The 24,299-nt window shown below is 45.3% G+C and overlaps 1 protein-coding gene across 2 annotated transcripts; it reads left to right on the forward strand.

Moving 5' to 3' along the window:
• The first annotated feature begins 8,326 nt into the window (after positions 1–8,326).
• Positions 8,327–12,747, forward strand: RPL36 (ribosomal protein L36). Of its 2 annotated transcripts, none has more exons than XM_040325700.1 (4): positions 8,327–8,435; positions 10,127–10,220; positions 11,828–11,962; positions 12,615–12,747. In XM_040325700.1, exons 2-4 carry the CDS (start codon positions 10,128–10,130, stop codon positions 12,702–12,704), a joined length of 318 nt encoding a protein of 105 aa, XP_040181634.1. In that variant the 5' UTR covers positions 8,327–8,435; position 10,127; the 3' UTR covers positions 12,705–12,747. The 2 variants fall into 2 exon arrangements, with proteins under 2 accessions (XP_040181634.1, XP_040181644.1); XM_040325710.1 differs by having other exon boundaries at positions 8,348–8,435; positions 10,124–10,220.
• Positions 12,748–24,299: the final 11,552 nt, after the last annotated feature.

Genomic DNA, 24,299 nt, shown 5'->3' on the forward strand with positions numbered 1-24,299 from the left:
ATTGCCAGGTGCCTGGAGAGGGAGATGGTTGAGGGCCTGGAGGGCTTTGATTCAGTTGATCAGCCCTTGAGGACAGGTAAGTGTGTTTTATCTTCTTTCCGGTGTGTAGCATGTGTGGGGGGCATGGGAACATGTGACAAGTGTGTGGGTCCACCAACATGTGAATGTTTTGTGTCATCCACAGATGTGCAGGAGGGAGCTGGGCCGTCGTCGGGTGATGTGCGACCCACACCATCCATGGTGGAGAGTGCCCCTACCTCACCTCTTGAGGAAGTAGAGGAGGAGCACGTTGGTATTGAAGATGCTTTATACCTTGTGGACGAGATCCCCATACCTGGACCCTCCCAAACATCCTCCCCCATCAGGGATAGCCCCTCAAGGGCTACCACCTCCATTAGGGATAGCCCCTCAAGGGCCACCCCCTACAGCCGGCCCCAAGCCTCTCCTGCCCCCAGGAAGGCTACAAGAAAAACCAGGGGTGATCCGGAGGAATTGAAAGATCATCTGGCGAGGGACCAGGCCAGGAAGACCCACCATATGGGTTCCCTAGTGGGTGATCTCCTCGGCCGAGAGCCAGGCTGCCTGTACCCTGGCTGTGCAGCAGGCCCTCACCCAGCAGGCTGAACATAATTCCGCCATCACTGACAGCCTGCAGGATGTGGTGGGAAACGGCACAGCAATTGTGACCTGTCTGGGGGAGCTGCAGGCCACCACATCAGGCCTGGTGACTGAGGTTTGGAGCCACCTGCGCAGCACCACCACCCGCCAGCTGCGGACAATATATTCCTGCACCGCATAGCCCTGGCATTGGAGGGCAGCCAGGTAGCCAGAGAGAGACCGGGGGATGTTCCACCACCAGACGCCCCACCCCCCCTACCTGAGGCTCCCCCCAGGCAACTGCGCCCCAGGAGCCTAGGCACCAGGCGTAGCCCACGACAGGGCAGATGATTTTTTTCTTGACTTTTCTTTTATGCTCAAGTGCTGAGTTTTTTGATTTAGTTGTATACTGTGACTGGTGTGTGTATGTGGGGGTGACACTCCTGCCAGCAAATGGGTGTCACCCTCGGTCGTTGGGGAGAAATTATCCCCACGACCGTGTGAATGTGGTATGAATGGACAGCGACATAATTGGAGCCTTGGCGCTGCGTTGCTGCTCCCAAGTCCTGCATGGTGGACTTGGGCTAATCCAATGTGATGTGGATGTGGTGTGTGTGAGCTAGGGACCACAGTGGTGTGCATGCGTGCATTGTCCGTGTGCCATGATGAATGTGTGAGTTTAACGTGGAAAGATGCGTTCCACGAGACAACTCCTGACTGCTGTTCCCTCAGCAGATGGGGTAGCCTCGGGCAGGAGGTGACTGTGTGATTCGGGGGTCAGGTCATCACGTATGTCAATCTCCAGGCCCTTTCTCATGGCGTAGTTGTGCAAAATGCAACATGCACCGATGATCTGGCACACAAAGTTTGGGGAATACAACAGGGTCCCCCCGGACTTATCCAGGCATCGGAAACGGGACTTCAGGATGCCAAATGTGCGTTCCACCACTACACAGGTACGTATGTGTGCAGCATTGTAGTTTATCTCTCCTCTGGTTTGGGGATTCCGGTATGGAGTCAGACGACAGACGTAATTTTCATCCCCCTCCCGCTGCTATGTGCCTCCATTGGTGAGTGACGCTGGAGAACACACGTTCAATGTAATCTCGGTAACGCCGCCCATGTAATGGGAACGGCATTGCCGAGAGGGTAAAAGTAATCTGGTAGATTACTAGTTACCCTCAGGAGGCCAATCGTTACGTAACGGCTAGGGATGAGCCGAACATACCCGGGTTCAGTTCGCACCAGAACGTTCGAACAGACCGCGGGTTCGCGCGAACATTTAGAACCCCATTGAAGTCTATGGGACTCGAACGTTCGAATTCAAAAACGCTCATTTTAAAGACTAATATTCAAATTAATGTTGGAAAACGTCTTTCAGAACCCGGGTCTTGCCCCAGGGAACATGTATCAATCAACTTCAGTCAGTAAGAGCTCAGGTGCTATGTAACAAAACAGACGCAGTGACACCAACTGCGTTCAGGTGCTATGTAACTGCACACGCGCAGTAAGAGCAACTGCGTTCAGGTGCTATGTAACAAAACAGACGCAGTGACACCAACTGCGTTCAGGTGGTATTAAACTGCACACGCGCAGTAAGAGCGACTGAGTTCAGGTGCTATGTAACAAAACAGACGCAGTGACACCAACTGCGTTCAGGTGTTAGTAAACTGCACACGCGCAGTAAGAGCGTCTGCGTTCAGGTGCTATGTAACAAAATAGACGCAGTGACACCAACTGCGTTCAGGTGGTATTAAACTGCAAACGCGCAGTAAGAGCGACTGCGTTCAGGTGCTATGTAACAAAACAGACGCAGTGACACCAACTGTATTCAGGTGTTAGTAAACTGCACACGTGCAGTAAAAGCGACTGCATTCAGGTGCTATGTAACAAAATAGACGCAGTAACACCAACTGCGTTCAGGTGGTATTAAACTGCACACGCGCAGTAAGAGCGACTGCGTTCAGGTGCTATGTAACAAAATAGACGCAGTGACACCAACTGCGTTCAGGTGGTATTAAACAGCACCCGCGCAGTAAGAGCGACTGCGTTCAAGTGCTATGTAACAGCACACACGCAGTGACACCAACTGCGTTTAGGTGGTATTAAACAGCACCCGCGCAGTAAGAGCGACTGCGTTCAAGTGCTATGTAACAGCACACATGCAGTGACACCAACTGCGTTTAGGTGGTATTAAACAGCACCCGCGCAGTAAGAGCGACTGCGTTCAGGTGCTATGTAACAGCACACACGCAGTGACACCAACTGCGTTTAGTTGCTATTAAACAGCACACACGCAGTAAGAGCGACTGCGTTTCTGTGCAATTCAACTCTCTAACTGTCTGACTGCTCCTCTCTTTCACAAAGCCGGAACACACTACACGAGGCCGCCTTGCAGGCTGCCTTTTATAGTGTGGGGCGTGTACTAAACCCCCCTGAGCCATAATTGGCCAAAGCCATCCTGGCTTTGGCCAATTATGGCTCTTTGTTTTTTGCGCGCTGTGATTGGCCAAGCATGCGGGACATACAGCATGCTTGGCCAATCATCAGCGCTCAACGCCGCAGTGAATTATGGGACATTTTGCGTCATTCGAATTTGGCGCGAACGACCCGTTTTGTTCGAGTTTCGACGAACGATCGAACGACCGATGTTCGAGTCGAACATACGTTCGTATCGAACGCGAAGCTCATCACTGGTTGCTACTTATCAATGAACTGAACTCCGTGTAGGAGAGTTCTCAGTTTAACCATTTAAAGGCTAAATCTTTTTTGACAATTGTTGCTTACAAGTAAAAATCCTGTATTTTCTGCTAGAAAATCACTTGGAACCCCCAAACATTATATATATTTTTTTTTTAGCAGAGACCCTAGGAAATAAAATAGCGATTGCTGCAATATTTAATGTTACACGGTATTTGCGCAGCGGTCTTTCAAACACATTTTTTGGGGAAAAAATATGCTTTAACAAATAAAAAACTAAACGGTAACGTTAGCCCATATTTTTTTTTTTCGGCCAAAAGTTTTCATTACCTGTTTTTGTGTAATAGAATAGCTTTACTGTTTTTTTGTTTTTTTTTAAAGCATGAAACAGTTCTTTTTCCAAAAAAACATGTTTGAAAAATTGCTGCGCAAATACTGTGCGAGATAAAAAGTTGCAATGATCGCCATTGTATTCTCTAGGGTGTCTGCTAAAAAAACATATATAATGTTTGGGGGTTCTGTGTAATTTTCTAGCAAAAAAAATATGATTTTTACATGTAGGAGCGAAGTGTCAGAATTGGCCTGGTTGGCAAGTGGTTAAAAAAAAAAAAAAAAGAAACAACGATACGAACAATATATGACAGTATACAGTATACGGGTCGTTCGCGCCAAAGTGCTCGTGGAATGGAGCTAAACTTTGGTACTTCGGTCCCCATAGGCGACACTTTAATTTTTTTTTACTGGTTACAAATTTTAAATTACAGAGAAGGTCTAGGGCTAGAATTATTGCTCTCACTCACGTTCGGGGCGACACCTCACATGTGTGGTTTGAACACTGTTTTCATATGTGGGCGGGACTTACGTATGCGTTCGCTTCTGCGTGCGAGCACACGGGGACGGCACTTTAAAAACATTTTTTTTTATTGTTAATTTTACTAACTTTTTTTATTTTGACACTTTAAAAAAAAAAAAAAATTTTAATCACTTTTATTCCTATTACAAGAAATGTAAACATCCCTTGTAAAAGGGATACGACATGATCGGACCTCTTTACAGTGAGATGTGGGGTCAATAAGAACCCACATCTCACCTCTAGACTGAGAAGCCTAGAAAAAAAAAAACATCATAAAAAAAGACATCATAATATCGCACCCAGCCTCCGATGATCATAGAGACTCCGGCGACCATCTGTTCCGCCGGAAATCTCTATGGTCAAGAACCGGGGCCGGCAGATCCTCTTCACCGACCCTTCAGGTGAGTCGGTAGAAGCACTGGAGGGCGGCGGGACAGGTGACGTCTCGCCACCTGTAAGAACGATCAAGCGGTGAAACAGCTGCTATGATTGTTCTTATGGTGTAGGGAATCGCCGGACAAAAACGGCAATATCTGAATAATGCCTGTAGCTGCAGGCATCATTCAGATTTACCCCCACAAACCCGAGGACGTCTATAGGATGGCTACGCTTTGAATTCACAGGGAGAAAAGCGTCATAGAAATACAAATTAAATCAAATTCTCTTATTTGGACAAAGCAGAACATCATTAGTGTGTGTAAAGCAAAAACGTTTTATTTGTGACGTCAAGGGGTGGGTTCTTCTGGTGACGTCATCAGATGGCCATGCCACATGGCTATACAAGAAATGGCAGACAGCAGGAGACAACACAACGGAGGAAGACAGCGTTAAAAGAAGATCAGCCTTTTTTTGTTTTTAGTGGGTAAGCGGTGGCGAGGAAGAAGACGACACAAGGAGAAGACAGCACCAGGGGGAGAAGAAACTACAGGAGGAAGAAGACATGTTGGAGCTACAACCGTCAACATTTTTAATAAGGGACTTGTCAAAAAAGTCTCTTGTTTTTTTTAACACTTCACTTAGTTTTAGGGTGAATGGGTAGGGGTACAATGTACCCCATTCTCAATCACATGGTGGGACCAGGATCCAGGGGCCCCCCTTCTTGAAGGGGGCTTCCAGATTCCAATAAGCCCCCTGTCTGCAGACCACCACAACCACCAGCCAGGGTTGTGGTGAAAAGGGTCTCCCGCTCTGACGCGTTTCAAAGCACAGAGCTTCTTCATCAGAGCCAAGCCTCTCTGGGCAGTGTTCGATCGCTCGGTTCTCAGTGTAGAAGCACTGGGGGACAGATGCAGCATGTCCGCCGAGGTAAGTATGATTCCGAAAAAACTAATAAAACCTTTGCTTCTTTTTTAATCGAACAAGCTGAAGATATGAGCTGGTCACTATGTACAGCTGCGGATGACATGTCAGCATAGCGCTCTACATTTCCAAGGACCATTCGCCACGGGAGAGGACCCTAGTGTATTATGACAAGACCCGTCAGACGATAACAGAAAAAGGTGAGTAGATAATAAAAAAAAAATTAACAAATTATTTTTAATAATTATATTCTTCTCACTGAGCTCCTGTTTTATACCTTGATGTAAAAACTATTATAGGGTGACCAGACATCCCCGGTTCCCGGGGACAGTCCCCGGGTTTAAAGACACTGTCCCCGGACCAAGTCTGTCCCTGGTTTTGTCCCCGGATTGTATTTGAACAGGGGCTGGGGCAATTTCAAAGACAGTCAGTGCAGAATGAAAAATAAACATTCTAATTTACACCCCCCACCCCCTCTGCAGCTCCTACGAGCTTAGGGGGGTGTATTTTTTTTCATTAGTGGAGAGACGGTTCCACGCTGGGGAAGCTGGCATATAGTGTGCGTTCCACCTTTTGGATCCAGAGAGCCAGCGGGACTGGAAGTGCGTGACCAGGCACCAACAAGAGTAAGGGGCCATTTGGCGCTGTGTGTTTTAAATTTTTTTTTATTAAAAACTTTATTATACTATGGCGATCCTTTCTCTTCTCTGTTTTGCTTCATGGTAATGGAGTCTGGCTGAATCAAGGGACTAAGAGCCACGCATGAAGTCCAAGGCTTGTGATGCATGCTATTTTTTACCTCTTTTTAAGTAAACAGGTCAACACCATTTGGTAAGGTGCCATCCTTGAGCACATTTGGGGTCATCTTTCGTTTTGGTGGAGGTGGAAACCTTGTATAGTGGATTTGAATCAGCCTTCGAGCACAAGCTATACTGAGCACTAGCACTTTATTAAATGGACTCTTTTGCACATTTATTAATTATCTTGTATATTTATCATTAATAATAACCACATGTTTTTGGGGGTTATTCAGGTTATTACTCACATTGTCTGTTATGGTATTTTCCATTCAATTTATTGTTGGTTACGATTGCAATCATCTTGAACTATCTTTATTAGGGTTTTCCCGATACCGATACCAGTATCGATACTGAGCATTTGCGGGAGTACTTGTACTCCCGCAAATGCCCCGGTGCCAGATTCGATACTACCCCCCCGCCGCCGTCGCTGCATACCGCAACGCCTATTTAATCAGCGTGCGGGGAACATTACAGCTTTCATTTGAATAGCTGTCTGTTCCCCGCCGCGTATAGACACTCCCCCTTGCTCGGGGTTGGACGGGTGATCTGTCTATCAAAGTGCAGATCACCCGTCCAATCCCGAGCAAGGGGGAGTGTCTATACGCGGAACAGACAGCTATTCAAATGAAAGCTCAGTTGTAATGTTCCCCGCACGCTGATTAACTAGGCGGCATTTAGGTACGGGGAGACATGGCTGCATATGTGGGGGGACTTGGCTGCATATATGGGGGACATGGCTGCATATGTGGGGGGACTTGGCTGCATATATGGGGGACTTGGCTGCATATATGGGGGACATGGCTGCATATGTGGGGACATGGCTGCATATGTGGGGGACATGGCTGCATATGTGGGGGACATGGCTGCATATGTGGGGGACATGGTTGCATATGTGGGGGACATGGCTGCATCTGTGGGGGACATCGCTGCATTCGTGGGGGACATCGCTGCATTTGGGGACACATTTAAAAAAAAAGTTTTGGTATTCGGTATCGTCGAGTACTTGAAAAAAAAGTATCGGTACTTGTACTCGGTCCTAAAAAAGTGGTATCGGGACAACCCTAATCTTTATGAATATTTAGCTTTATTTGAACACTTGCAGCGCTCCCTAGTTTTCACTTTTACCCAATATTGCTTCAGTTCACTGATTTTTGGGGAGCGGCTCATTAACATTAGTATTTAATTATTAATTAATATTCACATTATTATTATTAATTTATTACATTCTCATATATCTAGTTGGCGCGAGATTTTTCACCCCCGATCCGATTATCGTATGATCGATTTGAATGCGTAATTTTTTGTACGATTTTCGGATTGTGTATATGGGGCTTAAGACTTGACAGGCTGTAAGGCAAGCGGCAGTGGCGATGGGCAGAGTGTCGCTGATTGCCACCATTAGCCCCCATTCACACCTAGGCGTTTTTACGCCTGTAGTGCTACGCCGCTGCCGCCAGAGGGATGAGAACACATGTCCCTCTATGGAGATGGTTCACATCTCCACGCCGAACGCCTGAAAAAAAGGTCCCGGACCTTTTTTTCAGGCGGCTTTCGGCTAGGAGATGGGAAGCATCTCCATAGAGGGGGTCAATCTGGGGCACATCTAGGCGGACAATACCGGCAAAAGTACAAAACACTGCTATTTGTACCGCGATTTGCGGCGACAAAACGCCGCGAATTTGTCTGCCTAGGTGTGAATGGAGCCTTACTAGTAAAAAAAAAATATATGTCCCCGGATTTCATTTTAAAAATCAGGTCGCCTTAAACTATTACCATTTGGTGAGCGGACAGGCATAGAAAGTGTTTTTAACGTGAATCCATCTCTCTTCCCATTCTGCCAGCACTAACACCTCCAGTTCTACTTTCCCCTCACTATAGCAGCACCTACAACCAGGTAGAACGAGCAACTCCAGGCTAGTACGTTCTGCCTGAGTCCAGGGTGCCAAATAAGGCGCCGAATGACGCGCACGCGAAAAATTCAGCCGTCCGATTCCTTCTTGCAGTGTATCAATTGCGCGTGCGTTGTAGCCTACGACCCGTGAACTCGCTATAGCGCTTGCGTACTATACCCGCGCCTCATTGCTTTCGTCATTACGACAGTGTACGTAGGAGGACGGAGCGTTGTAAAGTACGGAACTTCCGGTTTTGCTCCTTCCTTCCGGTGTGGACGCCATCAGAGCAAAGAGGTATGAGACTGGAATAGGCAACTGTAATCTACGTTGTATCTCGTCCATCCGCGGTGTGGTCGGCTAAAATCACACCGAGTGGTGGAGGAGGGGAACTGGGCTGCCGGGACGTGTGATTATGGGCGCAGTGTGTTGGTGATAGATCAGGAATAATGGCGAAAGTGTAGAAGAGCGGACATGGCTGGGATAGTGCTGGTGACAGTGTCCTGCAGGCATGGCCTGACACCTGGGTACATATACAAAGCTCCTCTAAACATGTTGCCTGTCAGACTAGGCCAATGGCTAGACTAGTAGAATGAAGGATAGACCTCATTACAACTTTCTGAGACTAAAAGAGCAGCAGCATGCCAGGGGAACAAATATTGTTTTCCTATGGAGTGCACACATGGAGACCTATGTATTCCAAGTACAGGCTTCATTAGAGGAGCACAGCTACACATGTGTTCTGGGAAAAGAGAAAGTCAACGTGCTTGTAAAGCTTACTTTTTAATAACAAGTCTTCTACTGCTTGCTAATGGTTTTGCAAAGAGTAGCCTAGATCCTCTTCACCAAGCCCCCCATAGCAAGCCTCTTGGTATGGGGACACTTGTGCAGGGGGCTGGTGTTAAAGGGGTTGTAAAGGTAAATGTTAAAAAAAACATCCAACAGCACGAGCCCCCGTTTTACGTACCTCACCCCTCAGAAGTCCCGTGGTCGTCCCCGTCATCCTCTTTGGTTCCCAGCCTGGCCGTTGATTGGCTAAGTTGGACGGATTGATGGCAGCGCAGCCATCAATCGCATCCAATGACGCAATGTGCCGAGTGCCTGAGTGATACAGTCGGCGGCTATGGCCGCCGCTGTATCACGGGAGCGTGCCCGCAAGAGCTTTCCACCATGCAAGCTCGCTCGCATGAAGGTGGAAAATGCTTGCGCAGGGGGAGCCATGACAGCCGCCGAGGTACCCCAGAAGTTGTGGATCTGGGCAACTCTGCTAAATGAGCCACGCAGTGGAGGTAAATAAAACATGTTTAATTTTTTTTTTTTTTTTTTTTTAATCTTAACTTTAGTGTCGCTTTAATAGACTCCAAGAGTCCTTTCACACAGGCCATGATGTCAAATCTGTTCAGCAGGGGATTTGTGAAGAGATCTCCTGCTGAAGTAAAGCAGAACAGGACGGGTGTAGCTGTGGAACCTGGCGGCTTTCGTTCCTGGTTCTGCTGTTAGGGGGAAATGTTCTTGATCAGAGGCTGCAGCCACTGATCTGTGTATTTTGAATATCAGCAGTCGCAGCTGTCAAAATTCAATTTACCAACAGGAAGGATATCCCTATTAACCATGTATAGGCAGGCTGAATGTACCCAAGTTGATCAATCAACTTGAGTATGACCGTCCTATTGAATTTTACATGCGATTATTGCAAGTGGCTGTAATAGCCGATGGCACAAATCGCTGTCTTCTCTTGGTGGAGATGGGATTTCCCTGTCAACACTATCCGTGGTTGCATGAAATTTGCTTAGTCTATGGCTGGCTTTAGTTGTGCTGGAGTTTTTGTCACCTGAATCTAGTAAGTTTTGGGAATAAATCAGATTGGTTACAGGGATACACTTTCAATGTTGGTAAGCCATTTTTGTGTGACACTGATTTGTAAAAGTCAGGGATTCTGGCGTTTTTTATATTTATGTGAAAACTAAAAGATTTTTCTTTATCTGCAGAATGGCTATCAGGTACCCAATGGCCGTAGGCCTTAATAAAGGCCATCCAGTGACCAAGAATGTATCCAAGGCTAGACACTCTCGCAGGAGAGGGGTGAGTATATAAATTGCAGTTTCCTTTTTGAATTTGGTTACACTTTGCTTGGACAGTAGTAAAATTCAATGTTCCATGATTGTGAAAAACAAGCATTTTCACATGGTGTAAGATGAATTGATATCCTGCACATGCAGCTCAGGAAGGGGTACAGCTTAGGTAGGCGGACTTGTATCATTGTCTTCATTGCTGAAACTGAATAGTGTTGTGGCAGAGGCATATATAAGGGGTGATGGGCTGACTTCAGATGAAGATGCTTGGTGAGTGAATGCATTAGTCTGCACATGCAACTGAGCATGAAATTCACACAAAGTAGTGAGATGACTGTGCCCATATAACCTACATTTATTTTTTGCCGTATATAATCGCTGGACTATTTGAAGCCTAGCACTGCTAGCAAAGGTTTTTTTCGATGTGGGAATGTGATTATTTCCCTTAAACAAGCTAGACTACAGAAGAACCCAGGCACTTTTAGTTAAAGCTCAAGTAGAATCTTTACAATCAGATGTGCCCCCCTTCAAGCTGCTTTTCTTATAGTATGTCTGCCATATTACCTTTCCTGTAAAATGTAGACTCATTAAAGCTGTGTGTGTTGTGTTTTTGGAAACAAGGGAAGTTCCATTTGTGAAACCTAACTTTACCTTTTAGACCATGTTTCATAGTGTAGCCGTATTTGAAGGATTTTCACCATAGAGAGAAAAAAAGTTAAGTCGCTTACCTAGAATTTAACTATCCAAGGATCCAGTGCTGTCCTCACCCAGGCAGGCTCTCTGCTGCTCTTAATGTCCTAAGTGCTGCCATGTTCTGTGGGAAGCTGGCTGCCAGCTTGCCACTGTGTATGCGTGTGCTTTGTGAATGGTCCTGCAGCCTTCTGAGACCCGTGACATATCTCCTAGAAGGCTGTGGGCAAAGAGGGGGGGGGGGGAGGGGGTTGAACTGCCACTCGGATCATGTAGGCGATCTGTGTGAGAGCGGGTAACTAATTAAAATGAAATGCCCAATCCCAAAAACGATTTTAATATTCCAAATGTGGTAGAGTAAGTCATAAAGCAGAACTTTGCCTTTAGGGTGAAGTTCTGCTTTAAGGTGCAACATAAAACATTGTCGGCATGTACAGTTGTCTCAACATTTTATACTTATTACTCCTTCCCAAAAAAAAGTTACAAGTCTCAGTGCCAAAGTCCTTTAATTTGAGGGAAAAAACTATTCAATGCCCCCCTGACAAGTATCTAATGCCAACCACGTCCTTCAGACATGTAGATTCTTGTCAATCACGATGACCTGCCTTGACTATAGTCGGCCAATAACATTATGTATGAAGCCTGGCTGCTTTGTTTAAAACCAGAAGCTGGTGTCTGGATGGGTGCACTGGCCTAATTATGGATTTGCATGTTCAATCTGAAGCTCATTCCTAAACTTGAGTCCGCTGCGGATTCCTAAATGAAATTGTCCTTCCAGCTGTTTAAACCATCTGACAAGTCCTGTGCTTTTTCCTACTGCCAATGTGTTACCATCTTAATTTAGCAGTTTCATAAATGGTCATTTTGATATTTGTTTTCAGCATAATATTGTTCTTTCTATAAGGTCTGCAATAATTTGTCTTCCAGCGCCTGACAAAGCACACCAAGTTTGTCCGTGACATGATCCGTGAAGTATGTGGCTTCGCTCCATATGAAAGACGTGCCATGGAGTTGCTTAAGGTGTCAAAGGACAAAAGAGCTCTTAAATTCATCAAAAAAAGGGTAAGCGATTGATCTGGTAGCAGTAAACATGAAGAATACAGTTGTGAAGTTTTGGATGGAAAGTGCTATTGTGTTCTAGGAATGCATGGTTTTATCCAGGAGAAAAGTAGAGAAACTAAATCTCACTTTTACTAAAATGCAATAATGTCCTTGACTTTGTGTAGCCCAGGATTAAGGATAGGGGCTTTGACAGATGACCTTTTATAGGAAAGCTGTACTAGAAGAAATCCAGGAGCTGATATGCACCTAAATCCCACCTGCCCAAGCTGCAGCCCGAGGTGTCTTGTGTCAACTACAGTGATTGGACACAGACAAACAAAATTAATCGAGCCAGCCCCTTGCATATCTCTTCCTCTATCCAGCATGCCCCAATTTAAGTGTCCTGGAAGAATGGACATCTTTTCTTCAGCTATGCTGAGAAAAATGTATCTTATACTGGCTTCTTAAGTCCTTTCTAAATGGCGGCTATCCTAATTGCTGTTTCTCCAGCCTAGCTTTGGAGGCTTTACTCAGATCCTGCTGGAATGTGATCTTTTGGCACTGGCTTATTTTGTTGATTATAGTCCGAGTTTGCAACTTAAAAAAAAATGACAATCTGACCATTGGTCCTTGCAGCTTTTACAATAATTTTTTTTTTTCTCTCTCTTTTCAGATTGGAACTCACATCCGTGCCAAGAGAAAGAGAGAAGAACTCAGCAATGTATTGGCTGCCATGAGAAAGGCTGCAGCCAAGAAAGATTAAACTGTAAAGCGAAATCCATAATTAAACCTTTAAAAAAAGATAATTTCCTACTTGGGTTGTGTTTTTCAAAATGGTATTTTATTATAATGCTGTGCAGTGAGCTTGTACAATTACCGTATATACTTGAGTATAAGCCTAGTTATTAAGCACTTTTTTGTGCTGAAAATGCCCCCCTCGGCATATTCTTGAGTCACCTTTTTGCGCCTGATCTCCTGGACTATGGGGAACCGGTGCCGGCCGTAGGTCCCCCCCTGGACCCCAATCTTGGCACACATGTAGCCCTACTCTTTAGCTACAAGTGTGCAAAGTTTGTTGTCTGGGGGACCTTATGGCTAGGGAGCCCCACCCCTCCCCTTTTTTAAAGCCGGGCACCCCTTCCATAGACTCCCATGTTAAACGTCCGTCTAGCCATGGGCACAGTGAGGCATGCAGATGGACACCCTAGGCTTATACTTGAGTCAATACGTTTTCCGTGGTAAAATTGGGTGCCTCGACTTATATTCGGGTTGGCTTCTACTCGAGTGTATATACGGTACATTTTTTAATTTAATGTGTATGTTCTGGCTTAAAAATCTCATCTGCCAGGATCCACTTTCTTAGGTCCTGCTTTAGGCCAACACCCATTTAATGACAGCATGGTCACTTAAATCTCTCGCTCTCTCTTTAGCGCCTGCAAAGCGCCTCAGTGTGAAAGCAGCCTAAGTTGGAACAGGTACATTTTTTAAGTGTAGCTCCAACCAAAAAAATCTATTTTTACGCTTTTTTAGATAGCATAGTGAAGGGTTATCACCCCTGTAACGTTTGTTTTGCGGTCTGTGCCCCTGTTCAGAAGATCTCTCTTTCTGTACCAATGACCATTTTATTTTGATCATTTTGGGTTAGTAGGGAAACGAGGATTGGTGACAAAGTATCAGTGGAGACACCTTTTTTTTTCTCGTACTAACTCTTACAGGAGAGAATTTCCCTTCCTAGGGGTAGATTTCATCTCACTTCCTGTTATCTCCCTCTGTGTGTGTGTGTGTGTGTGTGTGTGTATATATATATATATATATATATATATATATATATATATATATATATATATATATATATATATATATATATATATATATATATATATATATATATATATATATATTTGAAATGTGTTCTCCAAGAAATATCCCATTTTTTTTTTTTTTTTTTAAGGATTTGTCCCATCATGCCTACATTTGAAAGAATATAGACTCGATTCATCTATGGCCAGCTTTAGTAGGTTGAAATGTGTTGGCCTTACAATGTGGAAGCCCTTACAACATAATGTACATACAGCAAGGCCTGCACGGGGCATAGCTGAACAGATTTAAATCTACAAACTCCCACAATACCCCAATTGGGCACAAACATACAGTATGTCTTCAACTTCCTGAAGTATTTGCTAATACAATTCTACTCGCCTGAATATAGTAGCATAATTGCCTAATGAGGTTATTTTGGTAATCCTTATTCTCAGACAATGACCCCTTTCCTTTAAAGGTTCTTTTCTGGAAATAGAAAAAATCAGACAGCGCAAATCCTAACGAAAGCAGCTAAACACTGGAGGTCAATATAAAAGTCCTTAGATAAAACGCATATAAAAAGCAGTGCAGCGCTCGAAAAATTGAATAAATTAAAATCACATGGACAAGTCCAAAAATATAACAAGTTGAGGTCAGAGGCTGTTGATGGTGAATGACAACAGAAGAGGAGGACTCGGTGATCATGAACCTTGGCACCCCAGATGTTTTGGAACTACATTTCTCATGATGCTCATGCACTCTGCAGTGTAGATGAGCATCATGGGAAATGTAGTTCAAAACATCTGGGGTGCCAAGGTCCGCTATCACTGCCTTAGGCAGTGAATAGGGTGCTTAAAACAATCACTGTGCATCCATATAAGTGTCTCCTTCACCAGAGGTACAAACTGCTCACCTGAACGTATGGACCTCTGAGCAAACAGAAGGTCATTCACGCAATCCTTTGGCTAGGGTAATGGTAAAGATGAGGTAATGTCTTCACATGGGGACCTTCACTCAAACTCAGTCAATTGATGGCCTCCAAATTCACTCGTATGCATCTTTACTTGATCAAATTTATACAAAGAAAATACATGGTGCTCCCTATTTGCATAAACACTTTTTTATTAAAAGGAAGGACTACTCACAGGCACGGCACTGTGTACAGATTGAAGCCATGTAAAATACACATAAAAGAACCAGGTGGGTGGCTGTCCTGTGATGTCAGATCAGCCGCCCACCTGGTTCTTTTATGTGTATTTTACATGACCTTAATCTGTGCACTGGGACACAGTGCCGTGCTTGTGAGTAGTTCTTCCTTTTAATAAATGAGTCTTTATGCAAATGGAGAGCACGATGTATTTCCTTTGAATCTTTACATGATCCAATTTATACATACAAGTGAATTTGGAGGCCATCAATTGACTGAGGAGTCTGAGTGAAGGACCATATGCGAAGAGGCAGCAGTTCTCTTGTTTTCTCTAGAAGTACTTTCTCCATTGCATGGATTCACACACACCTAAACTATCTCTAAAAGGGAGAACACCCCTTACATTTATGTAAATATTTTATCATACATGTGACAATGTAAAGTAGTGAGTGTACAGCTTGTAAAACAGTGTAAACTTGCTATCCCCCTCAAAACTCAACACACAGCCATTAATATCTAAATTGCCTGGCATCAAAAGTGAGTACACCTCTAGGTGAAAATGTCCAAATTGGGCTCAAAGTGTCAATATTTTGTGTGGCCACCATTATTTTCCATCACTGTCTTAACCCTCTTGGGAATGGAGTTCACTGGAGTCCTCTACTGCTTCTCCATGATGACATCATGGAGCTGGTGGATGTTGGAGACCTTGCGCTCCACCTTCCGTTTGAGGATGCCCAACAGATGCTCAATAAGGTTTAGGTCTGGAGACATGCTTGGCCAGTCCATCACCTTTACCCTCAGCTTCTTTAGCAAGGCAGTCAGTGGTCGTCTTGGAGGTGTGTTTGGGGTCGTTATGTTGGAATAATGCCCTGCATCTCAGTCTCTGAAGGGAGGGGATCATGCAGTGGTTGGCATGAACAGGGTTTTTTTATTTTTATTTTTTTTGATGTGGTGCAGAAAACACAGAATTCGCTGCAAATTCGGCACCGCTTCAGTGTGACTGGCTAATTGGTCTGTGTGATGTGTATGCGCCTTTCTAAAGAATCGGGAAGAGGTCTCGTGGCTTTCAACCTGTTTACGGTTGGCAATCCAAAGCGGATATCTAACCTATTCTGAACCTCCAGGGTATCTCAAGTTCCTGAAGATACAAAAATTCAGTATGGATTTTACCAGGGTGATTTCTGGGCATCAGTGGATTGATTTTAGGAAATCCCTCAAATCACTACTTGCACATCCCAATTTTATATCTTCACCAAAGATTTTTAAGGTTTGCTGTGGAGGATCTCGTCTTGGGCAGAACTTCATGTTCCAGCCCTCTCTATTGTGTACGATCCAGGGATAGAAAATTGGCAGGGGAACCCTCAGCCATATTCAGTAGAATGAGATCTTCACCCATGAGTTTGTTAAAGGTAGACACCAACACATTTCTGAAAACTTGACACTAAACAGGCACCAATTGGCCACAACATTATGACCACCCACCCAATTGGTAGGCCCTGCTTTTGCTGCTGGAACAGCCTGGAGGCACAGACTCAACTATACAAAGCATCACACTGCCTCGCCTTCTTCCTATACTCTATCCTGGTGCCATATCTTTCCCAGGTAAGTAACACCTGGCCACCCAAATGTTAAAGTGCTTCACCAGACCACCTTCTATTGCTTTGTGGTCCAGTTCTGATGCTCACTGTAGACACTTTGGGCGGTGGACATGGGGCAGCATGGGCAACCTAACTGGTCTGCAGCTACACAGCCCTACCTGCAACAAACTGATTCACTGTGTGTTCTGACACCTTTCTATTGGAACCAACATTAAAGTGTTACAAAACGCACAACAGTAAAATCAGTCTGTATATGCAGTAAATCATGCTGGTTAGGGGGCGTGGCTGCAGCATGAGCGAGTGAGAACGTGCTCTTCCTGAGCTCCGTGCGAGCCGCGCTTTTCTTCAGCCTGAACAGCGGCTTCCCTGAGGGGATTTTAGCACCGAACAATGCCACCGAAGCGCAAGCAGTCCCCGCAGCCTCAGCGGACACCGAGGGGACAATCCAAGTCACTGGAGGCCTTTTTTGGGACTCGTGGAGACACGGCAAGTATATCCAAGATGGCGCCCGGCACCCACGCTGCCAGGGCTGCCTCCCCCATCAGCTCCCGTCATGTGCCTGTGTCTGCCTTGCCTCACTCTTTCACCCCCCTCCGGCTCTGAAAGCATTGATGAGCCTGTGAATGGGGATGACCCATGGGAGGATAAAGACATCCACTCGCACATTCTCTCCCTCCCCACTGAAGCTGACTTAGAGCGGTTTGCTCACACAGTGGAGAAGGCCCTGAGGCAGGACATTGAGGATCTGCAGGTTGACACCGCTCACCTTGAGGGGAGGATTAGAGACACAGTGGGAAGAAACTACCCCTGCTCTGCAGGCTCTTACTGATCACTGTAAAAGGCAGGATCGCAGGCTTGAAGCCCTGCTTGATCAGATGGATGATTTTGAAAACAGGAGCTGCAGGGTTAACATCCGCATCAGAGGTCTACCTGAAGCGACAGGCCCGAGAGATTATCCCCACTCTGCAGGGGGTCTTTAAAGTGGAGGTTCACCCTAAAAATCATCTATATACCATTAGATCCAGCATACTGTTGACATCTACAGTATGCTGGTATTTTTTTTTTTTTGCTGTACTTACCGTTATAGATCTTTTCATCTGGCTCTGGAGTAGGCGTTCCTATGAAGAAGGGTAGATAATTGACGTGCGGGTAAGGTACGTCACGCGTTCCGAAAATAGATGAACTAGGACTCAGCGCTATACGGCGCCTGCACCTGCTGTGTAGAGCTGACTGTGCAGGCGCCGTATAATGCCGAGTCCCAGATCGTCTTTTTTTGGAACACGTGACGCGCCTTACCCGCACGTCAATCATCTACGCATCTTAATAGGAACGCCTACTCCCCGGTACAGTGAGAACCCGGAAGCCGGGTGAAAAGAACTATAACAGGGTAAGTACAACGAAAAAAAAAAAAAACAGCATACTGTAGATGTCAGCAGTATGCTGGATGTAACGGTATATAATATTTTTAGGGTGAACCTCCGCTTTAAGCAAATACTACGCCGCCAGGCACCTGATTATATTGAAATTTACCGGGCACACCGTGCCCTGCGCCCTCCCTCCGATGACCCTGATAAGCCTCGGGACATTATTTGTAAATTGCACAAGTACTCCCTAAAACAGTGTTTCTCAATTCCAGTCCTCAGGCCCCCCCAACAGGTCAGGTTTTCAGGATTTCCATTATTTTGCACAGGTGATTTGATCAGTTTCACTGCCTTAGTAATCACCACAGCCTTTTCATCTGAGGGAAATCCTGAAAACCTGACCTGTTGGGGGGGCCTGAGGACTGGAATTGAGAAACACTGCCCTAAAAGAACGCATTAAGAATCAAGTCAGAGGGACCAGGCATGTGGACTTTGATGGGGCTCAGTTAACCTTCTTTCCGGATTTGTCTAGACGCACGCTGATGGAATGCCTTGCTCTCAAGCCTCTTTTGGGGGCCATGCAGGATGCCCAGCCTCTCTGCTACTAAAGATGGCCAGATGCATACCCTCCGCAACAAAGATGACCTGCCCCGATTCTTGGAGTGCCTAGGGTTGCCTCAAGTGGACATTCCGGACTGGAGGAGATCGCAGGATATACCTCTACTAGGGATGAGCCGAATCCCCCCCCCCCCCCCCGTTCGGTTTGTACCAGAACCTTCGAACGGACCATACGTTCGCGCAAACATTTAGAACCCCATTGACGTCAATGGGATTCGAATGTTCGAATTCAAAAGTGCTAATTTTAAAGCCCAATATGCAAGTTATTGTCGGAAAACGTCTTTGAAAACCCGGGTCTCGCCCCAGGGAACATGTATCAATGGAAAAAAAAGTTTTAAAAACGGAAGTTTTTTTCTGGAGCAGCGATTTTAATGATGCTTAAAGTGAAAAAAAAAATGAAAAATTCCTTTAACCGGTTAACGACCGCCCACTGTATATATATGTCCTATTTTTAAAGATGGATATCTCGGTAACAGCAGCAGCTGCTGCCACAACCGAGATATCCATCTCTTCAGTGAGCGGTCCTGTAAACGATAATGGCGGTCTCCGCGGCGGATTTGCTGCAAGATCGCCGTTATCGGTGGTGGGAGAGGGGCCGCCGCTTCAGTGTGACCTGGATGTTTACATTCCTTGTAGTAGGAATAAAAGTGATACATTTTAAAAAAAAAATTATTTCAGTGTAAAAAATTATAAAATCAATAAAAATAAATAAGAAAACAAAAAACATTTTTTTTTAAAGCGCCACGTCCCGATGAGCTTGCGCGCAGAAGCGAACGCATACGTGAGTAGCGCCCACATATGAAAACGGTGTTCAAACCACACAAGTGAGGTATCGCCCCGATCGTTAGAGCGAGAGCAATAATTCAATAATTCTAGCCCTAGAGAATATTGGGCCAAATTTATTGTTGTCTTATTTTTTTATTCAAAAAAGTGATTTTTTTTCCAAAAAAGTGCGCTTGTAAGACTGCTGCGCAAATACGGTGTGACAAAAAGTATTGCAATGACCGCCATTTTATTCTCTAGGGTGTTAGAAAAAAAATATATATAATGTTTGGGGGTTTTAAGTAATTTTCTAGCAAAAAAAAAATGTTTTAGTCTTGTAAACGCCGAATCTGAAAAACACCTTCTGTCCTTAAAGCGGGGGTTCACCCTAAAAAAAAAAAAATTTTTTTTCTACCATGCCATCCAGCATACTAGCGTCAGCTACAGTATGCCTTTATTTTTATTTTTTTCGCTGTACTCACAGTTTAATCCATTAGTTAAGTTTCAGACTCCCGCGGGGAATAGGCATTCCTATGAAGAGGGGAACATGATTGACGGCCGGCTATATAGCCGGCCGTCAATCATGTTCCCCTCTTCATAGGAACGCCCCGCGGGAGTCTGAAACGAAACTAATGGATTAAACTGTGAGTACAGCGCAAGAAAAAAAAAATAAAGGCATACTGTAGCTGACGCTAGTATGCTGGATGGCATGGTAGAAAGTTGTTTTTTAGGGTGAACCTCCGCTTTAAGTGGTTAAGGACCCCTTCACGCCGATATACGTCGGCAGAATGCCACGGCTGGGCACATTAACGTATAGGTACGCTGCTCTTTAAGCCTAGCCGGGCTCCCGCGACCCGGTCCGAAGCTCCGTGACCGTGGGACTCGCAGATTGCCGCTGGAGTCCCACGATCGGTCCCCGGAGCTGAAGAACGGGAAGAGTCGTGTGTAAACACGGCTTCCCCGTTCTTCACTGTGGCGCTGTCATCGATCGTGTCATCCCTTTTATAGGGGGACACAATCGATGACGTCACACCTACAGCCACACCCCCCTACAGTTGTAAACACACTTCAGGGAACACATAACCCCATCAGCGCCCCCTGTGGTTAACTCCCAAACTGCAACTGTCATTTTCACAAAAACCAATGCATTTTAAATGCATTTTTTGCTGTGAAAATGACAATGGTCCCAAAAATGTGTCAACATTGTCCGAAGTGTCCGCAATAATGTCGCAGTCATGAAAAAAATCGCTGATCGCCGCCATTAGTAGTAAAAAAAAAATAATAAATAAAAATACAATAAAACTATCCCCTATTTTGTAAACGCTATAAATTTTGCGCAAACCAACCGATAAACGCTTATTGCGATTTTTTTTACCAAAAATAGGTAGAAGAATACGTATCGGCCTAAACTGAGGAAATTTTTTTTTTTTTTATATATTTTTGGGGGATATTTATTATAGCAAAAAGTAAAAAATATTGAATTTTTTTCAAAATTGTCGCTCTATTTTTGTTTATAGCGCAAAAAATAAAAACGCAGAGGTGATCAAATCAGCACCAAAAAAAAGCTCTATTTGTGGAAAAAAAAGGACGCAAATTTTGTTTGGGAGCCACGTCGCACGACCGCGCAATTGTCAGTTAAAGCAACGCAGTGCCGAATCGCAAAAAGGGACAAGGTCCTTTAGCTGCATTTTGGTCCGGGTCTTAAGTGGTTAAATATTGTACCTGCTGGGTGTCTATAGTAGTGGCACGTGTTTAGAACTGTCCCTGCACAAAATGAAATTACTGTAAGAAAAACAGTCTGGTCCCTGCAATATGGATGAAAATCACTGAGAAAAATAGCATGGGTTTCTTTAGGTGCAAACTACATAGCACAAGTGCAGTACACACCAAGTAACTTTAGGCGCAAACTACAGAGCACAAGTGCAGTACTGGTACACACAAAGTAACTTTAGGTGCAAACTACAGAGCACAAGTGCAGTACACACCAAGTAACATTAGGTGCAAACTACAGTGCACAAGTGCAGTACACACCAAGTAACTTTAGGTGCAAACTACAGAGCACAAGTGCAGTACTGGTACACACCAAGTAGCTTTAGGTGCAAAACTACAAAGCACAAGTGCAGTACTGGTACACACAAAGTAACTTTAGGTACAAACTACAGAGCACAAGTGCAGTACACACCAAGTAACATTAGGTGCAAACTACAGAGCGCAAGTGCAGTACTGGTACACACAAAGTAACATTAGGTGCAAACTACAGAGCACAAGTGCAGTACACACCAAGTAACATTAGGTGCAAACTACAGAGCACAATTGCAATACTGGTACACACAAAGTAACTTTAGGTGCAAACTACAGAGCACAAGTGCAGTACTGGTACACACAAAGTAACTTTAGGTGCAAAACTACAGAGCACAAGTGCAGTACTGGTACACACAAAGTAACTTTAGGTGCAAACTACAGAGCACAAGTGCAGTACTGGTACACACAAAGTAACTTTAGGTGCAAACTACAGAGCACAAGTGCAGTACTGGTACACACAAAGTAACTTTAGGTGCAAGCTACAGAGCACAAGTGCAATACTGGTACACACAAAGTAACTTTAGGTGCAAACTACAGAGCACAAGTGCAGTACTGGTACACACAAAGTAACTTTAGGTGCAAAACTACAGAGCACAAGTGAAGTACTGGTACACACAAAGTAACTTTAGGTGCAAACTACAGAGCACAAGTGCAGTACTGGTACACACAAAGTAACTTTAGGTGCAAAACTACAGAGCACAATTGCAGTACTGGTACACACAAAGTAACTTTAGGTGCAAACTACAGGACACAGGCAATACACCACGTGAGAATACTGCAGCTAGCACAATTAACTGATAGACAGTAAATTAGGATAGGAAGAACTGATCTAGCTAAACTATACAGTGTATAAATATATGTACAACACCTGGGATGTATATATATCCTTTACACACTGTGGGGCAGATTCACAAAGAGTTACGCCAGCGTATCAGTAGATACGCCGATGTAACTCGGAATCTAAGCCCGTCGTATGTTTAAGTGTATGCTCAAACTGAGATACACTTAAACCTGCCTAAGATACGACGGCCTGCGCCATCGTAGCTTAGGGTGCAATATTTACGCTGGCCGCTAGGTGGCGCTTCCATTGAGTTTGGTGTAGAATATGCAAATAAGTAGATACGCCGATTTACGAACGTACGCTTGCCTGTCGCAGTAAAGATACGCCGTTTCCGTAAGAGGTATGCCGGCGTAAAGATAAACATGCCCCCTAGGTGGCGTATCCAATGTTAAGTATGGCCGTCGTTCCCGCGTCGCAATTTGAAAATTTTACGTCGTTTGCGTAACTCGTCCGTGAATGGGGCTGGACGTCAATTACGTTCACGTCGAAACCAATGACGTCCTTGCGACGTCATTTGGAGCAATGCACACTGGGATATTTTACAGACGGCGCATGCGCAGTTCGGTCGGCGCGGGGATGCGCTTCATTTAAATGATACACGCCCCCTACCCACCGAATTTGAATTCTGCCGCGTGATTTACGCTACGCCGCCGCAACTTTACAGGCAAGTGCTTTGTGAATTAAGCACTTGCCTGAAAAACTTGCGGCGGCGTAACGTAAATGACATACGTTACGCCAGCAAAAAGATCCGCTGATCTTTCTGAATCTGGCCCTGTAACTTTAACTAAACTGACTAGCCTGCCTGCTCTATCTATCTAGAAAAAAAAAAGACACTGTCTCTCTCTCTCTCTCTCTCTCTCTCGGACTGATCTATTCACTAACACCATCGCAACACACTACACAAAGCCGCCCTGCAGGCAGCCTTTTATAGTGTGGGGCGTGTACTAAAGCCCTGAGCCATAATTGGCCAAAGCCACCCTGGCTTTGGCCAATTATGGCTCTCCGTTTTTTGCGCATTGTGATTGGCCAAGCATGCGGGTCATATAGTGCATGCTTGGCCAATCATCAGCGCGCAATGCCGCAGTGAATTATGGGCCGTGGCGCGTCACTGGAATTTGGCGCGAACAACCCGTTTTGTTCGTATTTCGACGAACGGTTGAACAGACGATGTTCGAGTCGAACATACGTTTGAATCGAATGCGGATCTCATCTCTAACCTCTACCCAACCGCCCTGAGCAGTGGCTTCCGGCTCGCCGCCGCAAGCGTCGCCGTGGTCCCCCCCCCCACAGGGGGAAGCGTGAACTGATGTTTCTGATGTTGCTTGCCCCTGAGATGTTCTTCGGTGTTCCCTGAAGAAACCCCCCCCAGCCGCCGTATCATTATTCTCCCCTGGGCTCAGGGGTAGATTTTACTCTACTTGCCACCCGCAGGTCGCATAACGGACTCGTTCTTTGTGCCTTGTCACTTACCCCCCAATAGGTCAACTGCTTTGGAGTTATGCTCCCTTTTTGGGGACTGCCTCTGCTCGCTGGCCCCTTCGCCGTCTCGTTTCTGGGAGGCGGCGGTGGCTCCCGACCAATGGTGTTGTTGCACTATATTGTGCCCCTTGGGCGTTTTGTTTTATCATGTTTATGTGTACTTGTTTTCACATTTTTTTGTGTTCTTTGTTTTATGCATCTGCTGTAATTGTACTCTGTTCCCTAGGTTCCTGCTCAGGCTCGTTGTGCCCTGTGTGCTCCAAGCTGCTGGCTGAGATGTGTGGGTGGTCCCTTCCTCTCCTCGTCGATGGCTGGGTGGCTCCTCTCCCTGATACCCTGTCATGGCTGCTATGAAAGTTGTATCCTATAATGTACGTGGCCTGGGCTCCCAGATGAAACGCAGTAAGTTGTGTTTTGAAATGAAACGCATGGGGGCACATATTCTTTTTTTGCTGGAGACGCATTTTCGCACTGACTCTGTCCCCCGCCTTCCCACACACCTTTACCCATCCTGGTACCTTAGTAACTCCCCTCGTCCTAAATCCGGGGGGGGGGGGGGGTGTCTATAGCGGTACACAAACATTGTCCCTTTGTCATGGTGGATCAATTGCTAGACCTGGAGGGCTGATTTGTGTTTGTCAAGGGGACCATTTCTGGCCGGAAATTTACC

This window comes from Rana temporaria, chromosome 1 (assembly GCF_905171775.1).
Source record: "Rana temporaria chromosome 1, aRanTem1.1, whole genome shotgun sequence".
NCBI lineage: Eukaryota > Metazoa > Chordata > Amphibia > Anura > Ranidae > Rana > Rana temporaria.

Coding starts and splice junctions, on each gene's coding strand:
- RPL36 (XM_040325700.1), top strand. CDS start 10,128: ATGGCTATCAGGTACCCAATGGCCGTAGGCCTTAATAAAGGCCATCCA. Junction 10,221..11,827: donor GACACTCTCGCAGGAGAGGG/GTGAGTATATAA, acceptor TTTGTCTTCCAG/CGCCTGACAAAGCACACCAA. Junction 11,963..12,614: donor TTAAATTCATCAAAAAAAGG/GTAAGCGATTGA, acceptor CTCTCTTTTCAG/ATTGGAACTCACATCCGTGC.